At 42.9% G+C, this 26,597-nt stretch overlaps 1 protein-coding gene across 1 annotated transcript; it reads right to left on the bottom strand.

Moving 5' to 3' along the window:
* Positions 1–21,300: 21,300 nt before the first annotated feature.
* Positions 21,301–23,782, bottom strand: MELLADRAFT_91692 (uncharacterized protein; the record flags this gene model as incomplete). The annotated part of the gene is made up of 11 exons (XM_007414559.1): positions 21,301–21,496; positions 21,568–21,686; positions 21,752–21,847; positions 21,909–21,989; positions 22,066–22,212; positions 22,288–22,404; positions 22,476–22,733; positions 22,835–23,256; positions 23,317–23,439; positions 23,502–23,694; positions 23,741–23,782. 11 exons carry the CDS (start codon positions 23,780–23,782, stop codon positions 21,301–21,303), a joined length of 1,794 nt encoding a protein of 597 aa, XP_007414621.1.
* Positions 23,783–26,597: the final 2,815 nt, after the last annotated feature.

The following is a 26,597-nucleotide window of genomic DNA, read 5'->3' as shown; positions in this document are numbered from 1 at the left end:
TAAGAAAAGATATCCAAAACCTGATGGACACCAATAGATATAATCAGTTCAGTGCAATGGTAAGCTAACCACTCAACCCACCACAAGAACAAAAAAGAAGTACAGGAATAATTTAGTTTGTTTCCTTAGACTGAATTTTCAACTTCATTGATTGAAATGACTGAAAAGAGATTAAAACAAAGTAAAGCACAAGTATAAGAAATCAAATCAATTCTAGCAGATATGATTCATAAATCTCTTGAACCTGATATATCTACATATTGAGGAAAATGATTTTCACCTATTCTTCCATTTTCATCTGATCCTCTCAAAAGTGAAATTTGGTTAGGTGATGTTGAAGTGATCTTAGGAAATGAAACTTGGTTCAAGATTTGGTTTGAAGCAGGAAAGAAGTGTGAAGTTTTTTGAACCAATGTTTTCATTGTTTCTTAGTTTTTTTTGTGAAATAGACTAACTGATTTTTTGACTCTTATATTAATTAGTGTGTGAAGAAACTGGGATAGAAATCATGTATTCAACAGAAGCAGGAGAAATTGAACCAAAAGATCCAAGAATTCTAGAAAAAGCAAAAAAGTACAATTTCATCATTGGAGATTCAAGAACAAGTTGAAGAATCTGAATCACAGAGAGAAAGATCACCCAAAAATTGATATTTTCGATTGAATTACAATTGAAATTGATTGAAGATTATTATTTTTTAAATGCATCTGAACCATGATATGGATCAATTAGCTCAAATGGATCATCAGTATCAGTACAAGTTGTGAATTTATCCAGAAATGTTTTAAACAGGATTGAAATTATAACTATAACTTTAAATGGACATCATACAGGTCATCAATTGTAGTATGATTTTGAAATTAGTGGATTAATACAACAAGAGAAAATTCAGATGTTTGTGAAATCAGTTGGAAAAGATTATTTGATGCTATTAAACTTCTATCTTCACAAAATAGTTTAAATAATCAAAGTGACACAAAATGGAATATTATCAAAGTTTGTGAAGTTTGTTTTGATGAAGAAAAAATCAAGGATTATGAAATTATGGGAACATTCCCAGAGTTAGGGATTGATGGGAATGGGGTGAGCAAAGATGGATTTTGTGCTGTTTTAAGAAGAAGAGCTGAGTGTTGGAGGCAATTCAAAAAAAGCTTGGTTTCCAGGAATGATTATTGGGTTTGTTCTTTTGTAATGTTTGTAAGAGTTTAGGAACTTTTTGAATTCTGGATATGCTCCTTTTTTGGTTTTGTAATGAAAAAAGATTGTATACATATCATACCTGAGTTGAAGAAAAAGAAGACAAAAACAAAAGTATTGAACAAAAATTCATAGATAAAAGTTTTCAATGTATCTTGGAGCAAGAACAAAAAAATACAGACTCTCCATGGTTATTGTTGATTGTGAATGTAAAGTCTTTCAGCCCAATTGATATATAGACTTTATTGTGTTTCTTCATGAGAATATGATAACAGTGTTGGGGGTTTGCAGTCATCTTTTCTAAGTGTCTTTGGCTGTGGGATTCTCAAGCTTAGTTGTGAGCCATGATTATGTATTGGGGTGTTTATATGTCTTAAGAGATTGGATATGTGATGTGTGCGTGCCTGGGGCTGTCTGAACGCTTGCATACAAAGATTACTGGGTGGGTGGCAGATAAATCAACTACTCACAAGACAATCAAATTCAATGATGCGGCGCCCGCCGCCGATTTGGCTAGTGTATGATTATATATTTAATTCGATGTGAATATGAATGTATATCATCTTACCTGATTATTTGTTTCCATAAGGATTGAACCCATCATAAAATAAGGTGAATGCTAAGTTTCCAGGCATCAAAAGCAGAGTGTGACCGTTTTTGTCCTTAAGATGCTTCCATAGAGGGCTGTCCCATACATCACACTGATAACCAGGAGGAAAGACATGATTGGTACAAGAATCCAATTCCGTTTCAATACCAGGATGTTGACGCAATTTGCAGATCCATGCAATAAAAAATCAAGTTGAATACATCTGAATAGGCACATCTCTGGCTCCTTGAAGCTCAGTTTCACACTTCCTAGCTCGATGTGTTTCCCTCTGTATACATATTCTAATCAGGTCGGTGATGCTGTACTGAGAATAACATGAGGGGCAGCAGACTGTCTGGGAGAGAACTGGGTCTATACCCAGTTGGTTTGTAATTGAGTGAATGTCTAATGGTAGAGTAAACTTCTTTTTGCAATCATTTTTACATTCAACTAAGTCTACAGTGTGCTTCATGATGCTATTCAAGAATTTGATGATGTGGCCTATTTTTGTATGACTTATGTCTGTACTGTAGAGTAATGCCGTACAAACCATGAGAGCATGCTGGATGTTGATGAGTTCTGTGTCCTTAGAGTTATTAGCTTGGGTTTGTATAGCAATTTGTGAAAGTAAATGAGTGTTGTAATTGAGCAACAATTCGCTTATCTCAATTGGTGAAGGTAACTGAGACTTGACAATGTCCTTGACAGGAGATGCACTACTAGAATCTGTGTTTGCTTGACCTTTGCCTTGACTCAATATCACAAGGGAACAAACCCTTAGACAACATTATTGATCAGTGGACGTATGACAGTTTAGATTTGCCAAATTGTTTATTGGTAGCTAACGAGGTAAGTGTGATGTTTTGTTCAATCACTCGGTCAAAGCCAATCGATTTTTCGCAAAGAATCCAAATACTAATTTTTCATTCAGAGAAGACTTATCACAAGATATAACAAAAGTCATACACAGATCAATTCTGAGACAGATAGATGTAGAAACATGATATGAAAGAGGATAGCGGGAATCGGATACAAGCCTAAAGTATGAAAGATGTATGAAGATAAGTTATCCCTTCATCCAATCTCCTCCTACTTCATGTCCCCAATAACCATAGTGTGATCATCTCTGTTTGCAGTGCTTGAAGTCGTGGAGCGTACATTTGAGTGGTTTGTTTTTGAGATTGGTACATTGAGAGAGGTTGGATGTGATCTATCATTATTAGATGAGTTGAATACAATGTTCACATTGTCTGGGATAATTGGTGGCTGTAAATCCCAACTCTTGAGTTGAGCCAGAAGCAAGCAATCGAGAAAGTTGTGTTTGCTGTAACAGTCTTGAGGAAGCTTTTTTGGAACATGTGAAGTCTCAATTGTAGAAGTTGTTGGGACTACAAACTGTTGGAGTGTACCTCTTGGTCAAGGAAGTTTCTTAGCAAGAATGCTAATTTGAACTTGCTGTTCTAATTCAATCATAAACTGTAAAAATTTGGATGACCACTAACTTGGAATCAAGATTGATTGCTTACTATCCTGGTGTAACTCCAAAAAATATATGTTTTGATTAACCAATCATTCAATGAATCAAATGGTGAAGAGGCTTGTGACAATCATACTCTGATAAACAACAACTGGAGTAGATCATGAGTGGACTAATTACAAGTCTTTTACCAGAGTCACTATAACAATTCCTTCACTGTGATCCGGAAAGTAAAAATTGGCAAGGACTGATATTTTTAACATCATTGATCTTCAAACGGATGTGAAAGGAAAGATTTTCGAAAAAAATTGACAGGATTTAAGAGGAGGTTCTGGTCTGGCTCCACAGACCGGGGTCGGGAGATGCTCAGCGGGGCTTTCAGGGTGAGTTTCAAGTGTGATTTTTTTGTTTTGAGGTTTTGGCGCATTTGGTGCTCCTCTACGGTGGCTCTAAAGTGCCACTTGAGTCACATTGTCAAAAACCATAAAATTGATGTTTTTGACCGCAAAAGAGCCCCGCGCAACAAGTGCCAACCCTGGGCCATGTCTGAACCAGCAGCAGTCTCAATCCCATGATCATGGAGTGAGTGGATTCTGATGTCATGGGCTTTTGGTGATAGTGCTTGGTTAGAGAGTCAAGATAGTAAGAAAAGACAAAAACAAAGTGTCCATGTGTGGAACTGCTCTTATCAAAAACTTGGATGTCAAGTTGACCGTGTTATGATTGTCTAATTTATATCGGAACCTCTAGCAGAGTACATTTCAATCACCAACTCTCAAGTAAGTTATATGCTAGGTGTGAGAATAACAAGATGAGGTCCATACAAGGTCACCAAAGACAAAGAGTCATTACGAGAAGAGCACGAGAAACAAATTTTTTGGCAACAGTCTCAGAATAGAATCCAATCATTCAATTTTCTCCTTTTGTATCAACCCTTGCAATTGAAATTGGAAGTTAATGTATACTTGGTTTGAGCTTTATAAGGTATGATCACTCTTGATCATTGGGTTGATTGCATAATTATCAATTTCTTCTTGGCCCAAGTTGTTGATGATTAGGCCGGCGAGTCTCCAAGAATACGGCCAGGCCAGGCCTGGCAGGTCAGCCATGGCGGGCATATGTTCAGCAGGGATTTTTTGCGGTCGGAAACATCAATTTTATGGTTTTTGACAATGTGACTCAAGTGGCACTTTTACGGTGGCCATGGACAGCCAAATCGGAAAAAACCCAAAGTATGCAAAAATTATCATACAGCCCCTCTCAAAAGCCTTGCTTGGCATCTGCCGACCCTGACCATTGCTCCCCGCCCGCCTACTGGTCCGTTGCTCAAGTCGGTTCTAGTTTGTGTATAGGCAACTGTTGATTTTGCCAATGGTTTCCTTGCCACAACTTTCCAACTACACCAAAACATCAGAACTTGAAGTTGTGGTTCAAGAAATATCTACGGTACCGTCCTTATTGCTTTTATCGCTTTCATGGTTCTCATTGTTCTTATCTTTCAACTGATGTTTTTGTTGCATTTTTCATCTGTTCTTGTTAGATTGATCACCTCATGTTGCTTTTGTTACATTTGTCATTCAAGGAGTTCCATTACTCTCAATTGCAGCCATCAAGGCTCTGATTCTGATAATCATTGCTCACCAATATAAGAAACTCGCTGATATGTGCTGCATGCAATCTGGACACGCAAGAGAAACTTGATAACCGGTGCGACAAGGTTTTGACCAGGTTTGTAAAAAATTGTTCCATAGGTTGAGTCTGAACAACACTCACTTCGCACCGCAACAAAATTTTGGTTGCGGTGCGATTTTGATGCAATTTACCGCAATTGAAATCGGCTTCTGAGTCATTTCAGCTATCCCAAAACGCAATTTTTTTCCAGAAAACATGTTTCAGTTTGGGAGCAACAAAACCAAACAGCACCCATCAAATCAGCAACGCAACGAACCAAAAATTGTGATTAGTTGTGGTTTGTTCAAATGGAGTTAGGTTAGGTCTGATGGTGGACCTTCCAAGGGAAGATGATGAGATTCCACCCCTTGTGTGGCCTTTTTTTGTTTCAATGTCATATTTATGTTGTCCACACTGGTCCATCCCTTTCCTGTAAATATTGGTTTTTATTTTATCTTCATTGTAGCTTCTAATTGGGTAGCATACAATATCTTATATATTCCAATCAAGCCATTATGACTGGTAGTTTGACTCAATCTAACAATATCAGCTCACAATCCAAGGAAAATGGTGAATGTGACAAAAGTAGTACTACTATTGCATTATCTTCAGAGTTGGAAACCGAGAAAGAGGGAGACCATCCCAAAGAAACTCAAACATTCTTAACCACTGAACCACCTAAGCGCCCAGCAAGAAATTTTTCAGGAGGTCACGCAGACTCAGCTACCGCTCAAAAAAAGCAAGGTGAAAAGGGTGCACCTCCAAAGAAGAAGAAGTGCTTGGCAGCACTTCAGAATGTCAGTTTTTCATGTCCATTCAATTTCCAGTTTAGAAGAGATGTTAATGTTCAGCTGTTGTTTCAGGTGATCTTTGTTCCACATGGCATGAACACAGATCAACAGTCCAACTCTGAGGCTCCCAAAAGCTCTGATCAGAGGCAGAGGACATCAAAAGTCAAGTATTTGTTTACTTGCTTTCATGATGACCCACAGGTAGTTAAGGAGAAATACACAATAAAAGATCCTGTAGGTAACTTAACTCCACTCGAGTCTCCAGGTTGACTATTGATGAATGCTGCTGTTGGTAAAACATTTGTAGAAAACCAATGAGGTGAAACAATTGGAACGAGGGGTTCTTGTGTATAAGTGTAAATGGTGCAGTGAGGAATACAAGGATCGTAAATCTAATCACTACAACCTCCAAACTCATCGAGACGGTAAGAGTGGTTGCAAGCCCTGCCCTAATTGACATCTAGCAATCAAAGCAGGGACTGTTTGCCCGCCCACTTGGCAAGAAAAAAACAAACCAAAAACAAGATCAACCGGAAAGCAAACTTCAATCACATCATTCACCAAGTTTACAGTTGAAACAACCCAATAAAATCATGGTCCTATGGATTTTACTTCATGCACTGCCTTGGATTTGGATTGATGATGTTGAGCTTTCAGCTGCTTTTGGATGGGCTAATCAGCAAGCCCAGTTACGATCACCATCATGGTTTTATAACTCTTCGAAAACTCTGGCCCAGGGTTTACACAATGAAGCAATTGCAACCCTCAAGAACAACTCGAGTAGGTTCGGCCTGATGCATGATGGATGGACCACCAAAGGTAGTAGGTATGCTTTTCTGGGGGTCTTGGCTTCGTGCATCAACAGTAACTGGGAGTTCAAGACAATTCACTTAACTCTTAAGTGTATCATATGGGACCATCATGGAGTTTTACTTGCTTGACCTGTGGCAAGCTTTCTCATCCGCCATGGCCTCCACACAAAGATAAGTTTTGTTTCACAATCAGGTATTATTTTTGTTTCATAATTTTATCATGAATCCGGTCTAATCAAGTTGGTTCTTTTATCTACATGATAGCCCAAACCACAGACTCAACCGCAAGTAACAATTTCCTTGCTCGAGAGATGCAGCGGATGGTCATGGAGGATGAAAATGAACCCCACTTTTGGGACTCACAATCAAACCATATCCAATGCTTCTGCCACAAACTAGCACTTGTGGTCAAAAACAGATTGGATGGTCTGAAGCTCAAGGCAGGTCATGTAAAACCAACGACACAACCGGATGTTTGTATGCCAATTCCAATCATTAACATCACCCGACCCAATACTCAAGAAGCAACAGATGATGATGCTGGTCACGCGAGCGCGGATTCAGAGATTGGAGGGGACCAAAAAGGATTGACACGATTAGAAGTGCCTGAGAGTGAAGAAGACCTGCCCAATGATAACCTTGTGATTGAATCAACATGGGGATTAATCACCAGTGGCGTTAAGAAAGTAGGTTTTTAAAGTTTCTTTCAACTTTGACATGCCTGAGATTATGGTTTTGTTTGCTCCTGAACTCTTGTCCTTTGTCCCTAACAGCAAGTCTGGCTCGCAGCGCTGCGCAGCGCTGCTAGGCCACAAATGGAAAGCGCTGCGCGAAAGGGGTACCCTCAAACCCAGCAGCGTTAAGGGCAGCGGGTCAGGGGCTCTGGGCGGTTTGGGAAGCTAAAAGCGAAGTTTTTTTTCGCAGCGCTTCGGAGCGTTGCAGGCAAAAAAAAAGCTTTTATATTTTATCAAGAAGAGACAAATTAAATAAAAAAAGTAAAGTAAAGACCGTAAAGAAACGCACTAAGAGACAACGGAAAAACAAATAGTACTGTAAAGACTGTAGAGAAACACATTAAAAAACAACGGTAAAAAAATAGAACTGTAAAGACTGTAAAGAAACATTATAAATGAGAGATAGTGATATAAAAAAGTTAAAGGAGTGTAATAAATGTAAGACTATCAAGTCAAACTCGTTTTTGTCTGGTCTTCTTGACAAGGAAATTCTTGGCATATTCAAGAACTTTGCCGACTTCTGCAAAGTCGCCAGTCAAAGGTATGCCTTCAATTACCCATATTTGAGAACTAACCAACATTTCAATTAAACAAGGAACCAATCCTCCTCGTTCTGATGTGCAGACTTTTCCGGCAATTGAGAAGGATCGTTCAGGGGCACCAGATGCCGCCAGTGTTGCTAAGTAGTCCCGACCCAATACCAGAACTGCTCCGCAACATATAGCGGTATTGGAGCGGTATTGGAGCGGTTTTTACACCGCTATATTGACCACTATACGTAGCAGTGGCTCCGCTCCGCCATCCCAAGGCGAGAAAACCATTAGCGGTCTGACCGCTCCGATATGGGAAGGGTCTGAGGGCACTTCAATATGCCTTTTAGCCCTTATAGCAGCGATATATAGCGGTATTGGAGCGGTAAAATACCTTCCGCTCCGATACCTTGTGATATTTTTTTAAAAAAAAATATCGGTCAAGTATCGGTGATCTCATAGCGGTTACTCCGCTCCGATACCAAAATGGGTTGAAATCCATAGCGTATCGGAGCGGTTCTGGTGTTGCCCGACCCAAAGTCGCTAAGACAGGGTATTTGCCTTCATGAGTCTGTAAGAGATCAGACATCAGTTTTGGTAATGAAGTATACAAAAGAGGTGATGAAGTATAAAAAAAGATGAAAGCCAAAAGAGACTTAAGCTCCACCACTCCAGGGCATGTTCTGGATTGTTCACATCGGGCGATACCATTGGATCGATACCTTGAAGGTATCGGTCAAGCTCATTGAGGTTGGACAAGGTAACTACCTCGTCATAGAGGTGAAGGAAGGACGGTCCAATGTCTTTGTTTGGAGATTTTATTGACAAAGTGGGAGAGGCTGGTTGATTTCGAAGGTCAGTCGCATCTCGTTCTTCAGTGAAGACTGATTGAAATAATTCTAGGGCTCGCTGGTGTTCGACCGAGTCTTCACCAAAAACATGAGAGAAGAACCGGACTCGTAATCCAGGGTGAAAGATAGCAGCAAGAACCAGGGTATCACATTCGATAGCTTCGTCCAGGTAAGTCTTGATCTTACCTATCATCACATCTACCATAGGGTAGAGTGGGTCGTTTATGTGCATCTTCTTCAATCGCCCTTCCATTGATTACTTGAGCTCCACATACTTGGCAATAACCATACAACCTGTAGGTTTATCGCCTTCCATTTGTCGAGTCAGAATCTTGTATGGCTATAGGCAGAGTAGACAGGTCAAATCAGTAAGAAAGATATTGTAAGATATATAGCAAACAAAAATGTGGAATAGATATGAAAAGGAAGAGTTACCGTGAGGATGTCCAACATATCTCGCATAGCCTGCCAATCCCGCACCAAGAATTCAAGCAATTCGAAGTAGCCATGTTTTTTACCATCTTTCCTTGGACGATGCTTCTTCAAGTGAACTTCAGTCAAGTCTTCTCTCATGACTCGATCAATGAGCTGAATAAAACATGAAGAAATGGATCAATTAGTTTCATTAGCTACTGATCTGAAACTCAAACAAAGAATTGAGATATTGATCAAGGCACTTACTTCGCGCGCCTCCCACATCCGCTCCCAGCGTTCAGCTTGGATTCCCCACCGAATACCATGGCCCGACAAGAGAGCCTTCAGCGCAGGTAAGTCGTCCAATTTACGTTGAACGTTAGCTTGCTGTCGGCGTCGATTGAAATCCGCACGGTGTCCACTGGAGCGAGTGAGCTTCTTGTTCACCTTATCCATCTGGAGGAGGTTGATACGGCCAAAAATGAGATGTCAATAACCTGAATGTATGAGATGGAAGGAAATACTAGACTTACATCATTAGTCAAACTTTTCATATAAGTGTCCCCAAGCAGGTAAGCGTCCTTGCGATTCTTGTAGTTTTCTGGCTCATCTACTTCTTCGCGATCTTCTTCATCGGGGTCAGCGTTGGAATCTGAATCGTCGGCCTTGCTGCTGTGATTGCTTTCTAATTCGTCATCATCATCATCACCACTGACACTTTCATTCTGATTAACTGCTAATTCCTCCAATCCAGACTTGAGGCCATCCAACTCATCCTCCTCTTCAATAGATGCCAATACTTCAACCGGTGGAAACCTACCTAATGTGTTGTGGCGGATGCGCCTGGGTTTCATTCCAAGTGCGTCAAGCCCGGCCTTGACGATAAGTCCCATTTTGTGACAGAAACAACGGACATGCATTGTTCTGGGATTCCAGCTCAATTCGTGTCCTGATTTGTAGCCTTCTTCGCGGAGCTGACGATGCATCTCACGACCTAAGGTGAAGTTATTGCTTCCTGAGTCAGAAGCCATGGCTAGCATGTAATATTGGATTGCATGTCAGCATATGAAATCAAACTAAATTAAAATGTAAGTAAAAGAGAAGAAAGAACTTTAAAAGTACTTGTCTTTTTATATAGCTCGTTCTTTTTCAATACAGTGACCAAGGGCTCAGCAAGTAAGTTGCCGTTGTGATGCCATGCAACCAACTTCATACTTAAGTGTCGGACAACATATTTCCAGTCCTTCGTAACGTAAGAGACTGACAATCCAATGAACGCATGAAGATTTCCCTTCACCGTCCATAGATCTTGGATGAGACAGAACTTGCTGTCCAATTCCTGTAAGAAGATAAGAGAACAGACGAGATAAATGGAGAGGAAATGAAAACAGAAAAGAAATGAAAAATTCGGACCTTGAGTTCCTTTTCAATGACTAATCCACAAAGCGACAGATAAAGTCGTTTGGCCTCTTCGGCCGACCACTTACGTCCAAATACTTGTGCATCCGGTCGTAGCCAATACATTATTGACTTAAGGATGGGATCTTCAATACGAATGAAAGGTAATGCGTGTGCTACTTGCCACACCGAGAGACATTGATTTAAGGTTCGATTGGTGAAGGTTGGTGGTTCGTTGACAAAGGAAATGAGGGATGTTTGATGATCTTGCTGGAGACGCTGAGCTTGGAGTTCGTTCACAGTGGGAGGGAGCTTGGCACCAGCCGCAATTGCCAGATCGCGACGGGGACACCCTGCTCCAGACTTACCATTCGCAGGATTGCCATCTCGGTGCACTTTGAGGTTTGATTGTCGAGAGCTTGCACTGACACGAACGTCCTTGTGACAGTAGAGACAAGTATGAGAGAGTCCTGGTTGGTCCTTCGGCTACAAGAATAGTCATCGTCAGCTGGAAAGATATAAAAATACAAAATGTCGAAAAAGCTATGGAGTCTTACATCTTTTTTTAGATGCCAGGGAGGTCCAAAGTGCTCGAATGGACAGGTGAATTCATCATCAGGGGCCTGGTTCCTCTTGCGTTTTCTGATGCGTGAGTTCTCATCATCAGAGTCTTGTCGCAAGTCGACTTCGATTTCAGGACTCGATTCAATTGGTACCTAGAGATAGTGATCAGGAAGTTGATTAATAAGAACAAACAACGAAGTTAACCGTCAATCAAAAATTGATGTATATATTCAGCATCATGTGGACTTACAACAGATGCTTTGCTCTTCTTGCCTTTTGAAGCGATGATCCTCAAAGTAGAAGAAGAACACCTTCCACCATCCGATACAGATTGGGAGCGTTCTCGGAAGGTTACTGTGCTAGTAGCCTGCATTTTGATGAAACAGAAATAAAATGAAAAATCAGAAAAGAAACGGCGATTGTAGATTGTAAAAAAAGGAAGATACTTACAGATGATGCCGGTCGTGAGACAGTTTTTGATTGTCCACGTGCTGGTTCACGAAACACTTCATCACCGGGCAATGAGGCAGATAGCTCTCGACGGCGGTGTACATGAGCGTCTCTGACATCTCTGACTGAGAACAAGTCTCCCATGCCACGTCGCGAGTCAGACAAAGGGATAATCATTCCAGGCCCTCGTCTAGCGGGAGTGACTATACGAGAAGAGCGACGAGTAGGAGGAGCGGGAAGTTCTTCGGTTTTGTATCCAGAGGTCATGATGGAATTCATGGGATTGATGGGTGTGTAAGGAACGGAAATGATCTGTGATGATATTAAATGGTGAGATTTAAGGAAAGTGAGACACTGATTAACAACTAGAAATAATTGAAGTCGATGAGCGTAAGAAACAGGTGGGAGTCAGAGATGCCTACCTTTTCATTCATGTCTAAGTTTCCCCCAACTGCTGCTGTAGTTTGACCCATGGTAATATGATACTGGAGAGAGAATGGCCTAGATCGTAAGTTATTTATTGATCGAAAAAGATCGAAACGGATGCTTTTGAATTGCGATATTGTGTGATCCTGGCGACTGATATGATACTGGAGAGAGAATGGCCTAGATCGTAAGTGATTTATTGATTGAAAAAGATCAAAACAAAAGTTTTTGAATTGCGGTATTGTGTGATCCTGGCAACTGGCGTGAATGTTTGAATTGAATTTGATACCGCCATTGTTTGTTTGACTGTGATTGAGAGAGACTGGCGTAAGATTTAGATCGAAGGGAGCCGTAGTGTGAAAAGTGCGGAAGACTGGGTGGGGGGTTGGTATGCTGAAACTTGAAAAATAAGCGCTGCGAAAACGGGGCTGACCCGGACCCGGCAGCGCAAAGCGCAGCTCAATAAAATGGGGCCCTCAATTGAGAGCGAAAGGCGCAGTACCCGCGGACCGCGCTGCCGGGGCAGCGAGGTGCAAGCGCCTCGCGTTGCGCTGCGCGCGCTGTGAGCCAGACTTGCTAACAGCTCGAACAGGTCAGTCAAGTGGTCGCCTCCTGCTTGGCAAAATGTGGAGAATACAAATCGGTCACAGATAGCTTGGTTTACAAAGGCAAGATGCTGATCTACGGATATCGTGTAAGATGGAACTCGAAGCTAGACAGCTGGCAGCGAGCTTGTGATGCACAAAATGTTAGTCACACGGATACTGAACATGCTCATGGGAACATTTTGCTAAAGAGATGACTTTGATCCTTGTAGGTTATCAATAAATTTCTCACACAGGATCGCAAGAAGGAGCGGAAGTACCAGTACTTTAACGGGCTCTCTATCTCAGGAGAGGAGTGGACTGGTGTCAAAGCCTTGCTTGATATCTTAAAGGTCAGTTCCGTCTTGATATCCTCCATGAATTCAATCTAATTCAATACACTTACTGTATGGATTCCAACGACATAGATTTTTAAAGACGCAACACTGTCAATGGAAGGGAACGACTCAAATGCATATCGAATACTTGCTGAGTATGTCAACATCATCGGAAAGCTCCGTTCAGCAGTGGCCGAAGACGCCAAAATATACCCCAAACTTGGAGGCGTGATTAACAGAATCATTTCTGACATCGAAGCATATCAAACTGAAGCTCTTGAGTGTGATGCCATAGTCATCACAACCATTATGCATCCACGTTATCGACTTCAGCCCTTCAAGAAGTATCATCCCAAACAAGTTGAGTGTGCTTGCTCTCTTGTTGAAGAAGCCTACAAGGCTGAGGCTGCCCGTGTGTCAATAAAGACACAAAGCTCCAACAAAAGCTCTTTGGCAACTACTGTTCCTGTTGCTACATCCACAGACAACTTGGATGATTGATCTTAAGCTTTATCTTGATAGTAAAAGTGTTGCTAACAAAGGAGACTTACCACTCACTTGGTGGAGGGTATGTACAATCTTTGGCAAACTCCTTCCGTTCACCTACCTGAGTTGATCATCTGATCAATCTCTCTCAATCTCTCCCAGGAAAATCATACAAAATATCCCATCATGAGTCGAGTTGCACGTGACTACTTGGCATGTACTGCAACATTGTGTGCTTGCAAGCGCACCTTCTCTGCTGCAGGATGAATTGCAACCTCAGATTGAAGCCTTACCCCACGGACCATTGAGCACGCTGTTGGATGTCACCAATGGCTTACTCAAGGTGTGAAGGTTCCGGTAGAATATGAAGAGGCTTTGGCTGAGATTAACAAGATGAAAGAGAAAAAAAAATCAAAGAGGACTCAGTCTCAGAAATCAAAGTCACAAAGTTTTAATGTTTAATTCTTTTATCTTTCCCGATCAAAAAAAATCTTATTTCTTCTACTCTACATTTAAACACATTTTTTGTTACACTTGATTTATCTAAAAGATGGTACAGCAAAGATGGTACAACAATCTTTTAGATATGTTTTGCCCGATTCTTTCTGCGTGCCCAAAAGCGACAAATTTTTGAAATCAATTGCGGATTTTGTTGCTGTTGCGTTGCAATTTTGGTTTGGAACTTGAACCAAAGCCGTGAGACAAATTTTGCTTTTGATGATTTTATTTCGAGTGTGATAGGTATAATTTTGGTTTGATCACACTGAAACCCAAAATCCAAAAGTTGCGGTTCATTTCGTTGTGAAATGAGTGTTGGTCTGAACACTAGCTACAAAAGTGTGGGTCTAACTTTCGCATGCAAAAGGGTCCAAATCCCCCAAATCTATGAGTTTTGAAGTGCAAGAGCTGCCACTTGTGCCAAAAGGGATTTTCAGAAGATGCTGAAGGAGGCTCCCGGGTCAATCAAGTAGCCAATACAGTGGAGTACCAGTCCGAGCAGGCTGGACACGGCCCCAATCGGGGCAAAAATGGGCCAATTTGACAAAATGTCGTTTTGGCGCAACTAGCGCTCCTCTACGGTGGCTCTAAAGTGCCACTTGAGTCACTTTGTCAAAATTAACAAAACTGACCTTCCAAACCCCCAATAAGGTCTTCTGGCCAAGTGCCGACCCTGGCCAACCCCGCTTGGACAAATCATCAGCTTCTCCTTTGCCGTCTCATCACCAACTTTTATCATCGACTTCAGCGGGGTACTTAAAGAAACAATAGTTAGATTTGTTCAAGTATGATGAACTCTAAGATCAAGACAATAATGCTATAGGATTAATAAAGGACGATACTATTTGGCAAACGGGGGGTTTTTTTTTGACACCGAAGCCCGCTTTTTTCGGGACATTACCCGAGCAAATCCCGCAAACCCAAGCCCGTATCTGCCAACCTTGACCAAATTTGGCCGCAGCCGCAGCTAATACCGGGCGCTGACTCATCTCATAGCCCGGTTTCCAGGAAAAAGGGCGTTTCAATTTTGAACAGGGCGACTCCACCTCCAAATCGGGCTACTAGATCAAGAAACCGGGCGCCAACCTACCTCCTCAACATGATCAAACCGGGCACCTCCTTCTGTTCCATCCATACGACTTGTCCTTATCATCGCCTAAGTGTCACACTTGCTCAAAGGTACCAGGTGACCATCCCGTCCAATATGACTTGGCCCAAGATGGTTAGTCATTCCGCCCTAGAGTGTTTCATTACTTTTCCTATCTCTCCTCTCCCTTCATCCCTCAACAAACGAGAAGACTGACAGAAGACCTTCCCACACAGCTGTCTCCTGTCGTTTGTTTTGCCTCTCAAGACCTGTTCGTTTATCTTACCTTCGACGACTAACTCCATCACCTTGGCAATACTTCTGGCTTCGTTATCGTTAAACACTATGTCAACCTCGCCTCCAGAAACTTTGGTGACGACTTCCTCAGGATTTACTCAAGCACCACCTCATTCAGGTTTCCGTTTGAATGGAATGGCCCCACCATTCGATCCGCGGGTACATGCTCATATGTACCCTCCTACCCCACAACCGTACTTCAATCCCTACCCATACTCCGGATTATGGCAATATCCTTATGTGACTCAGCCAGGCCCACCGATCCCAACCTACCCACCATACCAACATCCACCACCAAACCCGTATACTTTACCACCTAGTTTGCCACCAAAGATTCCTCCCCGACCTATCACCAGCAACCTCAACCCCAATTCATCACAAGCGTCCTCCACTTTGGGGTCTTCTATTCACACGGCACCCAAAACAACCACAGTTTCGGCATCGCCCTCAGTCACGTTTACACCGGTTCAGCAACCTGTCACTGTGAACATCATTCAACTTCCCCACATTGGAAGAGGAAAATGATTAATAGTACAGTTTGTCATAAAAAGATCCAATACCGCTCACCTGAGCCTCAACACCCACACTACATATGTGCAGTACGCTAAGTAAATAGTTTTCTATGATGTACATACAGGTCTGCTCAGTTTTTTGCCCATCAAAATATATAAATCACATGTTATACAACATGTAACTTTTTTGACTTGGAAAAAGTTGTCCCAAGAATTCACTACATATAATTCTGTAGCTGCTCAGGCAATATTTTTGAAGCTATTTCTTAGTAACAGAAAGGGTATTACATGCAGTTGAGTTGATGAGATTACACCAAAAGGTTGAGTCAGTGTATGTAGTCTATCTTTTGAATGCTTTTGTCAATCTGAAAAACGTTACAGCATGTATTACATATGAATAACTCATCCTGCTGAGCAGATAACTGAGCAGAACTGTATGTACATGATAGCCACCAATCCACTGAGCCTGCTACACATATGTAGTGTGGGTGATATGGATCAGGTGTGGAGTGATAGATCATTTTATGATAAATGATACTCCCAATCATTTTTTCCTGCCCACTTGGGGAAGTTGATTAATGTTTGCAGTGTGTCCTAGTCGACGATCCTCCAAGAACTACAGCAGTTGCAGACGCTGACGATGCGGAAGAAGAAGAACTGCTGGAAGATCTTCAATCCGAGCGTGATACTGATTGGCCCCCAATAGGTATAAATTTCCATTTTACTTACACTCCTCATCATCAATCATCACTGACTTCATGCTCTTCTTTGTTTCTTACTCAAATTATAGGTGTCGAACCCGTCCGACTGTTGCAATCACCGCTTTTCGGCAAGCAATTTGTTGCCATGGCCAGTGGCATCATGTACCTTAACGCCGTGGCTTGACATCAAGGATATGGAATATCTATTAAAACTTATAAAAGTGAACACCATCAAAAAGTCAGAATATACTTCCGGTGTCCCCTTGGTCGCCCTGTTAACTCTGTAGCTACGGTTCGCTCGACTTCCACCAAGATGACCGGCTGTTTGTTTGAACTTTCGTTAAATTATCATTCACGTAAAGACCAATGGGTAGTGCAGCACGATTTGAAGAATGAAGACAAACATCAGCATAACCATCCACCTTTTGACCAGCCTAACAACTTCTCTAAAAATCGTCAATTTTCCCCAGAGATTTTACGCCAGATTGAGCTCTTATCGTCAGCTGGATGCCGCCCTGGGCAGATACGAAGTCTCATTAACTTCAAACCTGGCTCTGAACCGCTAGTTTGAGATATTCGGAACGCTCTTTATAGACAACGAGACGTATGGCTGTGCGGACTTACCCCAATCCAGGGTCTTTTTGACTTGATTACTGAACATAAGTGGGCATTTTGCACCACTACTTCAAGCAATGGCATCTTACAATCACTCTTTATGGCCAGCCCCGAAGGGATCGAATTGGCCCGTTGTTTCCCAACTGTGATCGGTCTTGACTGTACTTACAAGACCAACAGGTTTAACCTACCTCTTCTTCACATCGTTGGGACAACAAACACGCACAAGACATTTACTATCGCGCTTTGTTTCCTCCACAGCGAGGTAGAGGAACGCTATGTATGGGCGTTGGAACAACTGAAGTCAGTGGTGTTCAACACTGACTCCGAAGGCCCCGATTTCCCTCGAACCTTCTGCACGGACGCCGAGGCGGCTTTGTTCAATGCTATTGCAAAAGTTTCTCCTAACTCGACCCACATACTGTGCATATGGCACATCAACCATAACATAGCAAAGAATTGCAAGAAAAAAATGAATAAGCCAGATTGGGATGCGTTTATGAAGACTTGGAATAGATTTTTGCAAAGTACCACCACTGCCGATTATAATGAACACCTCGACACTGTGAAAAAACTAGGACGACGTCACCATATTCTCGAATACCTTGAAAAGACGTGGCTATACCAAACAGAAAAGTTTGTGGCCTTGTTTACCTCACAAACGCCACACTTTGGGAATTCCTCTACTTCTCGGATCGAGGGTGGGCACCACCGACTGAAGAATTGTTTAGATGGGAGCAACAATGACTTCCTTACCTGCTTCAAGGCTTTCAAACGCGCCGGGGATTCACAATACAAAGAGATTACAACTTTAACCGGTGTTGAAAGCCAAAAGACGCTTTTAGGGCTGCCAAGTAGCTTTCAAGAGTTGAACGGTGTTATATCACATTTTGCACTTAAAAAAATTAAGAAGCAATACAACCTTATCTCTGACTCATTTAAGAAGGAGTGTACTAAATCGTTCCGTGGGGCGTGGGGACTCCCATGTTCCCATGAGCTTGCCCGAATTTTTGAACAATCCAATACCAAATGCATTTCGCCCAATCTATGCCACCAGCAATGGCATCTTACTCTTGTGCCACCTCCAGCAACTCTCGAGGACCTCCAAAAGGCAATGAGGACCAGGCTTGAGCAAATCATTGGACTGGATGAACATTCGCTCCGTAAATTATATGAAGACCTCGCCAAAATTGAAACAGGAAGGTATTCCCTGGTTCCAATCGAAAACGCCGTGGTTAAACACAATAATCGAGGGCGCCCTCCCACAAACAAACGTACAGGATCTCAAAGGGATCCCCGATGGAAGTCTCAATTTGAAATTGAGGAAACCGAAGACGCTAAAAAGAAGGCTCTAGATGCTGAGCGGGCAGCCAAAAAAGCACGTGGTCCTAATTGCGGATATTGTTCAAATACCGGCCACAACCGACAGACCTGCCCAATCCGACTTGCTGATGAATCTGTAGATGTCACCAATTTTGACCTTGTTTTTGATGAAGATTCCAAAGGCCAAGATGAGGGGCAGGTTCCTCATTCCACTCAAGCTGCCAAACAAGCTCATTTACCAGTTCCTCTCCACTCTGCTTCTTCATCTTCACAGGAACCTGTTGAATCGTCCCAGTTGCCTTCTCAATCTACGTCTTCGAAGGCCAAGCGGTCCTACAAGTGCAGCAAATGCAAAGAACCGGGTCATTGTGCTGATCATTGTCGAAATAGCCAGAACTCACGGGCTCTAGCCCTCGCACCTCCAGGATCCCTAGTACTAGTCAAATCTCAAGTGGTCAATGATGAAGTGTCAGAAGATTCATCCATTCCTGCTCAAGCGAATTCATTTTTGGACCGCGAGCTAAGCCTAAGCATATCAGACGATTCCGACTCCAGCAGCAGCAGCACGGACCAAAGTGGCAACTTATGCATTTACTGTGATGAACCGCTTCCATCAGAACCTTCCAACAAACTTGAGAAGCTGCAAAAATCCCTACTTGCTTTGCCTAATGCAAAGTCGCTACCTGTGAGCATTCCTTTTATTGGTTGTTAGCTTGGGTTGTTAGAGATGCTGATTGGTACATACTTTAGTTTCCCCAAACGGCAGCTTTCTGTGAACTCCATCGAGCCGAAAGAGATTACATACCATTTGGAATCCGTGAGGGATGGCCGACTGCGATTGACTTTGTATTGCTGGCCAAGTAAGATAATACCTTGTTTTTATGTAGTGGGTAATTTTACTAACTACTAACTTGGCTGTCACTGATAGGCGCGTTAGAAAGCATACTGATCATCTTTTGGGTATTGCTGAGCACAAAATTCAATCACCTTATTTGGACAATGCTCAGCTGAAATGGAAAACCCAAGGTCGCTTCATGTTCTCGATGGCTGGTGAATTCGATGGATTTGAGGTTGAGCAGCCGGGCTAGTAAGTTTGTTTTTGGTAGGAATGTGGTGTGGCATGGCACTAATAAACTCATGTTTCCATTTCAGTTATGGGCCACTTGGCTTTGAGGTCATGCTCAAGACTTTAACCGAAATTTTTTTGTCTGAAGGGTCAAAAACACCACTACTCGCCACCAAAGTCGCACCCTTCCCCGTGGATTTCTTCCTGCGTCGCGTGTTGGTCCCCGAACTTGCTGTATTACTCATTGCTGAAGATTTGAACCTGCCACCGAGTGATCCAAAAGTCAATACTACCCTCGAATCAAGCCGAGTATTTGGAACGGCGGTGTTCTCAACCGATGATCAAAACCTTGAACCTTCCTCTTCAAGTGGGCCATGCGAGAAATCTAGACTTTCTTCTCTACCACAGCCAAACATCTTGAAGGAGCTTCCCGCATTTGTGGTTCCGTATATCGACTCCAGTTTTGATCTGCCTGCTTACGGAAACTGCGGGTATTATGCTGTAGCGGCATCAATCAGGAACTATTCCACAGAGTCATATCTTGATGTTAGAATAGATTTACTTGCAGAGCTTTCAAAACATCGCGAGGATCACGAACGCCTCATATCGCCGGCCCCGTCCAAGAGGCGAAGCACCAGATTCCAACCCTTTGGCACTGAGGTGGTCAATGACCTGCTCTTTCGTCTGGATTTTAAGGAAGTCGAATGCGCCGAAGACTACTGGATGAGAATGCCCTATCTTGGGTATACCATTGCAAGTACTTACAATCGTCCGGTGGTACTTTTCGAACCAAAAAAAGAAAATTGCAGTACCTTCTTCCCTTATCGTACCTTACCCGAAAAGGTCAAACCAGATCCAATTGTACTGGCGTTTGTAAAGAAAAACCACTTTGTTAGTTTGGGTGTCAACAAGCATCGGGCACTGCCCATGCCTCAAGTTTTTGGCAAGGACCGGAACGCAGCTACGCTGGACGCGACCAAGATTCCCAATTGGGTCGAAGTGTATTGGGATGGATTAGCTAAGTGGGCAAATCAGGGCGGGCCAAGAACTTGTCTTTCTCTGTCATGAATTGTAGTTTCCTCTTCTTGGTTGTTTTTGACTCACGTTTATGTGTCTGGTAGTCTATGTGTGTTTTTATTGTTCTTGGGAATCCATCCCATGGACTGATCTGTGATCTGCGTCCGTTTTTGTGAAATTCACGCTCACGCTGAAATGTCTCACATTGAGACGTGAAATTGCATGAAATTGCATGTGAAGTACAATCAGGAGGCGAGAAAAATGTGAAGGAAAACATTGATGTTCTGACATTCGCGAAGACGCCCGGTTTTAGTTCAAACCGGGCGTTGTGTAATTAAAAAAGGGCATCAAATACACCACAGAGGTGTCTTGGCCGGCTACAGCCGGCCATGGCAGGCCAGCTGCAGACCGCCAGCGCTTGCATAGGGGCAGGCCGTCTGCAGATGGCCCTCACGCGAGACGCCTGCCAGACGCCTGCTGGCCCGGCCTGCAGGCCGGCTAGTTTTTGCCTGCAGGCCGGCTGGAATCCGTCTGCCGACGGTCAGCAGGCTTGCTGGCCCGACACATCCCCCGGGTATTCAGGTATCGGACTCGCTGCTGGCTGGGTCATTTTCCGGGTAGGGGCAGATCAGTCTGATCACTCAGATCAGTCTGATCACTCAGGTCACCTCAAATCAGCTACGAGGCTCATTGACACAGAAACAGTGACTTGATAACCAACGTATGATTGATTCCACAGTAGCAGTCTATGTACATAGAGATCCGTTCAATTAGACCAAACTTCAAAGATAAAAAAATGACCCGTATCACAATTAAAGTGGTATTTTATTGATTGAATGAAAAGCAAAATGATGAAAAAGCTAATAGTTTAATTAATTAACTATTGGATTCCCAACCGAGGTGGTATCAGATCCAGATGGCCTCGCATTACCTGAAGACATGCGCGCCATGATGGCCTCCTTGGATGGCAAGTCTAAAGTGACTTTCGGTTCGCGCGTTTTCAGGTCTTTAAACCAAAGTTTCCCATCGAATAACTGGCGGTCCTCATCATAGACAATCTGATAGAAGCTGCGTGTGAAACGATGTGATGTCAGCAATGTTTGAAAAATCATATACATACATATAATATGTTTGCTCACGCCGTAGTATAATCTTTGTTGCCCTTCAATCGCACCTTGGAAAGCTTCTTGTCAACTGCACGCCAGACTGACTCAGATCCTCTACCCCCTTTGAGCATCACCCGTGCGGCTTCCCGACGCTGAGCACAAAAATAAAGTGTATAAGCGAGGAGTTTGATGGATTTCCAAAAACTGTTGGACTCACGAGATATGTGATTCGTCCCGTTGTGGGCAGATCGGTGGCTGCCCACACTGCGTCGACTTCGGCCTTCTCCCCAGCAACAGCACACTTCACAGCAACCTAGATTGCAATGACTTGCAGTTAATCGAATGATTATATGAAGGGAAATGAGATGACTTACTCGTTGCACCATCCCTGTTATATGGGGAACCGGAATGTCTACGTTCTCTTTGGTTTTAGAGTCAAATATGCCTACCAAGAGCTGTTTCGGTCGTGAGTTGGAGTTGCATTGTTCCAAAACGCGACCAATGTGAGAAGGAGAAGGAAACACAACCTACCATGTTGTGCAACTTTTCCCTGGCGTGTTTGCCCGCCAATCGCAAGGCGCTAGCGTACGCTTGTGTGTCGGGCGCTTCTTCAACTCCACAGACTTGACGAGGCAGGTGTTCAGCGGCAAACACCTGCCCTTTTTTGGCCACTTTTTTCTAGATGATACGAAACAGAGCGATTTAGCAGAGACACTGATTCATCAATATGAATATGATGAATCAGTGTCTTACCTTCATAGTATTAAATAACGAGTTCGGAAGATAGCCTTCCGAACCGTTCTCGACGGCGGTATACGCCTCAAGGACGGGGGAGAATAGCAGTTTAAGGGCCAAGGGGTTGATCAACCCCTTGGAAAAAAAAATTGACATTTCAGCCAATGGTCCAGAATCTGATTCGAAAGATTTTGAAATACACTTACGAGAAGTTTTGGGCTTGCCTTCCACTGGGGCTTCACGGTAGATTTGTCTGCAGCGGATCCTAGCACGATGGCAGTGGCTGATCCGGAAGCCGATCCTCGTTCGGTTTCTGGTTGCGAGGCCAGTTCCATGACGGCCCTGGTCATTGTGACCATTTGTTCACTCAACGTGTCAATCTTACTATTGACATGTACTATCTCCATTAACAGTCTTGAATCTGCGGTGACTTGAGCAAGATGCTGATTGTTTTCGCCAAAGACCTTTGGCGATGGTAGTTTGACAGATGAGAAGAAAAAAACATCAAAAAGAAAGTCAATCATACTGATCGATCACAGAAAGGTAAGACTTCAGAGAATTTTACCTCTGCTTGAGCAATCGCATAAGCGTGGAATGGGCCTTCTAGGCCGCACCGCGTGGCCAATGCCTGCAGCGTAAGCATTGTTGGCGCAGGGAGTGGGCAAGAGAAGGTTTGGGTAACGTCAACGACTTGATCTCCTGAACTCGGGCCGTTTGGTAGGTCGTTTCCACGTGATCCTCGCGTGTCGGATTGATTTGATGCTCGCAACTCTGATTGATTGGGAAATCCGCGAGGTGGCCACTGAGGATCATCTCGGGGGCCGCGCGTTTGGCCTGATGGGGAACGTGAGCGCTCGTCGCGTTCTCGAAAGCGAGGAAGAACCTCCTCTCGGCCTGGGTTAGCTTCGTGGTTAGGAGTCCTCTGGAACTCCCAACCTCGAGGTATGTCCCCACCGTCATTTCTAGGTGTAGGTGAGTCCAAAGAGGCTGAAGAAGATCACACTCGAGGTCAGTACTGATGAGGGTTCTGTGAGTTTGTCAACTCACTGAACGAGTCGTTCCTAAGTGACCCATGGTTATTGAAACTTTGAATAACCATGGTTCCGCCTCGAGATGGCGAATCGAGGCCATTGCCGAGGTCAAGAGAACCTCGGCCTCCGAATTGAGCGCCTTGATAGCAAGCATTATGGTCAGTCAATCACAACTGAACGTGTGAAAGGCAAGTAACTTACTGAAATTAAAAGGCAAATCGGTGGCCATGAATTTGAACGATTGATTGGGGATGTGAGTTTTTGGCTGGAAGGCCGGAATCGATTTGTTCCAAGTGTGGCGAGTTGCCCCAGGCCAAAAAAGGGTCCCCAGGGAGGGATGGTGCCACTTTTGACAGATCTCAAGTGGCACCCACGCTTTGACAGGAGATTGGATCTGGTGCCCAAATCTGCTCTTTTTGAAAAAAAAATTCTGGAGTCACCGTTCCACCTTCAAAAATTTGCAACTTGCCCAATGTCACCATCCCAAACTCACACCCAATCACACAAGCGCAAGCGAGATTTCTTCCTGGGTTTTGCTAAAGACTCGTGAGTGTGTTGTTGTTAAGCTGGCCACCCTTTAACTGATCACGACCATGTCTTTTCCTGGCTTTCAGCGATTCAGATACATCAGAAAGTCGATTCGTATCTCTGATACGACTTGAGCCTGTGGAGGATATGGACCACTCACCTGTGATCAAAGCAAATGCGACTCCTGAGGTCGCACCTACCGGAAACCCATTTGATGTGATACGTAAGCGTCGAGCCCTTTGCTAGAGAACAAAAACAAAAGCTTACTTTCTATGTAGCTTTCCCAATAGATGGCGGTTACGTGATCTTTTCCGATCTTCGACGAATCATGAGCTTAACGACGTTGGAGGATTATCTGAAATTTGCCTGTTTGGAACACAACGAGATCGAGAATGTCCTTCCGATACTTCAGGCCAACGGAGTCAATCATTTTGATTTATTTTTGTTTGTCGATTATATCAATAGGGAACTTTTGCGTAAATGGGGCATCTCTCACGGAACAAGTGCTCGGATCATGGTCCATGCCCTGATGTTTTATCAATTCCATGTTAACAAGCTATCATGAAGTCTTTCCTTTTTTGTTATCTTGATTTGATTTGTAATGCGATCAAACGGTCTATTGGATGATGATATTGTTTTAAATCATCAGATCTTAGATGAGTTAGCTTCAAACCATATCGAACAAGAGATTGTCGCATTTGTGCAGCGAGTCTATTTTGTATTTGATTCAAAAATTATAAGATACGACAATATAATCTGCGTATTGATGTGATTGCCCCATACACTGCGTCCACCACACACGTTCTCGACGTCGAGAAGGGCAGAGACTCCTACTTTGTTTCAACTTTCTTCCAACTTTAGTTCGAGTTAGTTCCATTGCTGAGTATGCCACTCAGCAAAGACTGAGAGATGCTAGGAGCGACTGGTCAAGAGTTCATGAGCCTCAGGGATGATCCTCAGAGTCAGGAAGCAGCTTCATAGCTTCATAGCCACCTTTGTATAATGATTATCAATGAAAGGAAATCAAAAGTAGAAGAACAAAGACAGAAACAAGACCGCTTAAGATTTGAAATCAGGTTCACTGATCAACGGTCAACAGATTCTACTCAACAACTCTCCATGGAGATTGCAGATCGACTCTTGATCGCTTGACTCTCTCTCGATTCATCTTCTATGACTGATGACCCAATAATGACCACCAGCTATGCATCTCTTCCCAATCAAAGTCCATTTGACTATCCTTGATCTTGTTGGGTTAGGACAATCAAAGAAAGATCCAAAGTTTTGGCTTCCAAGTCATCTTTAACAGAAAGGCTCCAGCTCATTGACCGAGAAAAAAATCTGATCATTAGTTACACTGGTCTATTTTTGATAGCTGAATCAAATCTCGACCCCTGAAACTGCCTCTTTGGTTTGTATCTGACGATTTGGCCATGTATCACTGATTTATGTAGCAAGTAGTGTCTCCAAAATGTGAACTTCAAAAGACCCTTCCTCCAGTTCCACTCCGTCGGTAATGATACGATGGCACTCAAAACTTGTTTTTGTTATCAGCTTCCCAATTAATCGTGATATGTATTTCTTTGTCATCAATAGTAACTCCACTCATTGTCCCTTTAATAATCGCCCCACTCATATAGACTCATATTCTTCATCTGGGACCCTCAGGCCTCAGGTCATTGAAGCCTAGCAATTGGATCGATAATCTTTTAGACTCAGAATGGATAGCCAGGGACCCCTCTCTGACCAAGAAAACTCCTTATTACTTTGATGAAACCACAGGAGATTCGATGAAAACAACTTGGTTGAATTCGGAAGAAAGCTTAGCCGAGATCTATGGTTGTTCAACTCGAGTTCTTCTTCCTAATCAACCATCTTATCACGCCACTCATGTGCGACCCTTAAGTCCACCCAGAATGGCGAGTGGCACTGACAACCTTAGCCGTAGGAAGTGTACATATAGGACAGAACATATCACATATCCAACACTTATTACTTTGATGAAACCACAGGAGATTCGATGAAAACAACTTGGTTGAATTCGGAAGAAAGCTTAGCCAAGATCTATGGTTGTTCAACTCGAGTTCTTCTTCCTAATCAACCATCTTATCACGCCACTCATGTGCGACCCTTAAGTCCAAAGAATTGGAGCCTGGGCGAGGGGCGGAAAAATTTAGTGCGGACGTGGAAAGTGCGGAAGTCCATACAGATGTACAGACTGCTCTCAAAGAGCACCGTCCAAATTGGGAATGTGGTTGCGTTCAAACTCGTTTCATCCTCAGTAGAACGATGAGCAATGAAAACAACAAAGAAAATGAGTACATACAAATGTTGAAGACAAGCTAAACAACATGAATCTGTGCAAAGAGATAAGGAACCAGAACATCTCGAAATCTCGATTCTTGACAAAGCAATCAATGTTTTTAAAAGATCTCATCTCTATTCTTGACGTCTATTTCAAGTTCTAATTTTTTGGTCAGAAATCAATTCAGACCCATATCAATCTCGTTCAAGATCCAACAGTCTATTTCGATTTTTTTGTATGTATCATCAAATAAAACTTCATTCTAATAAGCTTGTCAATCTCATTTGAATCAATGTCAGTGAAAGGATCAAAAATCGATATTGTTTAAATCAATCAGGCTCTTCCAAATCCTAATGTGATTCAGTTCATTCAAAATGTGTGGATATACTCGATTTGATTGTAATCGATTCTTCCAATCGATTAATATGTAAGACATACTTACAAGTCCTGATCAATAAGTAAGA

The sequence above is a fragment of the Melampsora larici-populina genome, assembly GCF_000204055.1.
Source record: "Melampsora larici-populina 98AG31 unplaced genomic scaffold MELLAscaffold_44, whole genome shotgun sequence".
Taxonomy (NCBI): domain Eukaryota; kingdom Fungi; phylum Basidiomycota; class Pucciniomycetes; order Pucciniales; family Melampsoraceae; genus Melampsora; species Melampsora laricis-populina.
Note: the sequence above shows the minus strand (reverse complement) of the source record. Positions and strands in the feature narration are given on the sequence as shown.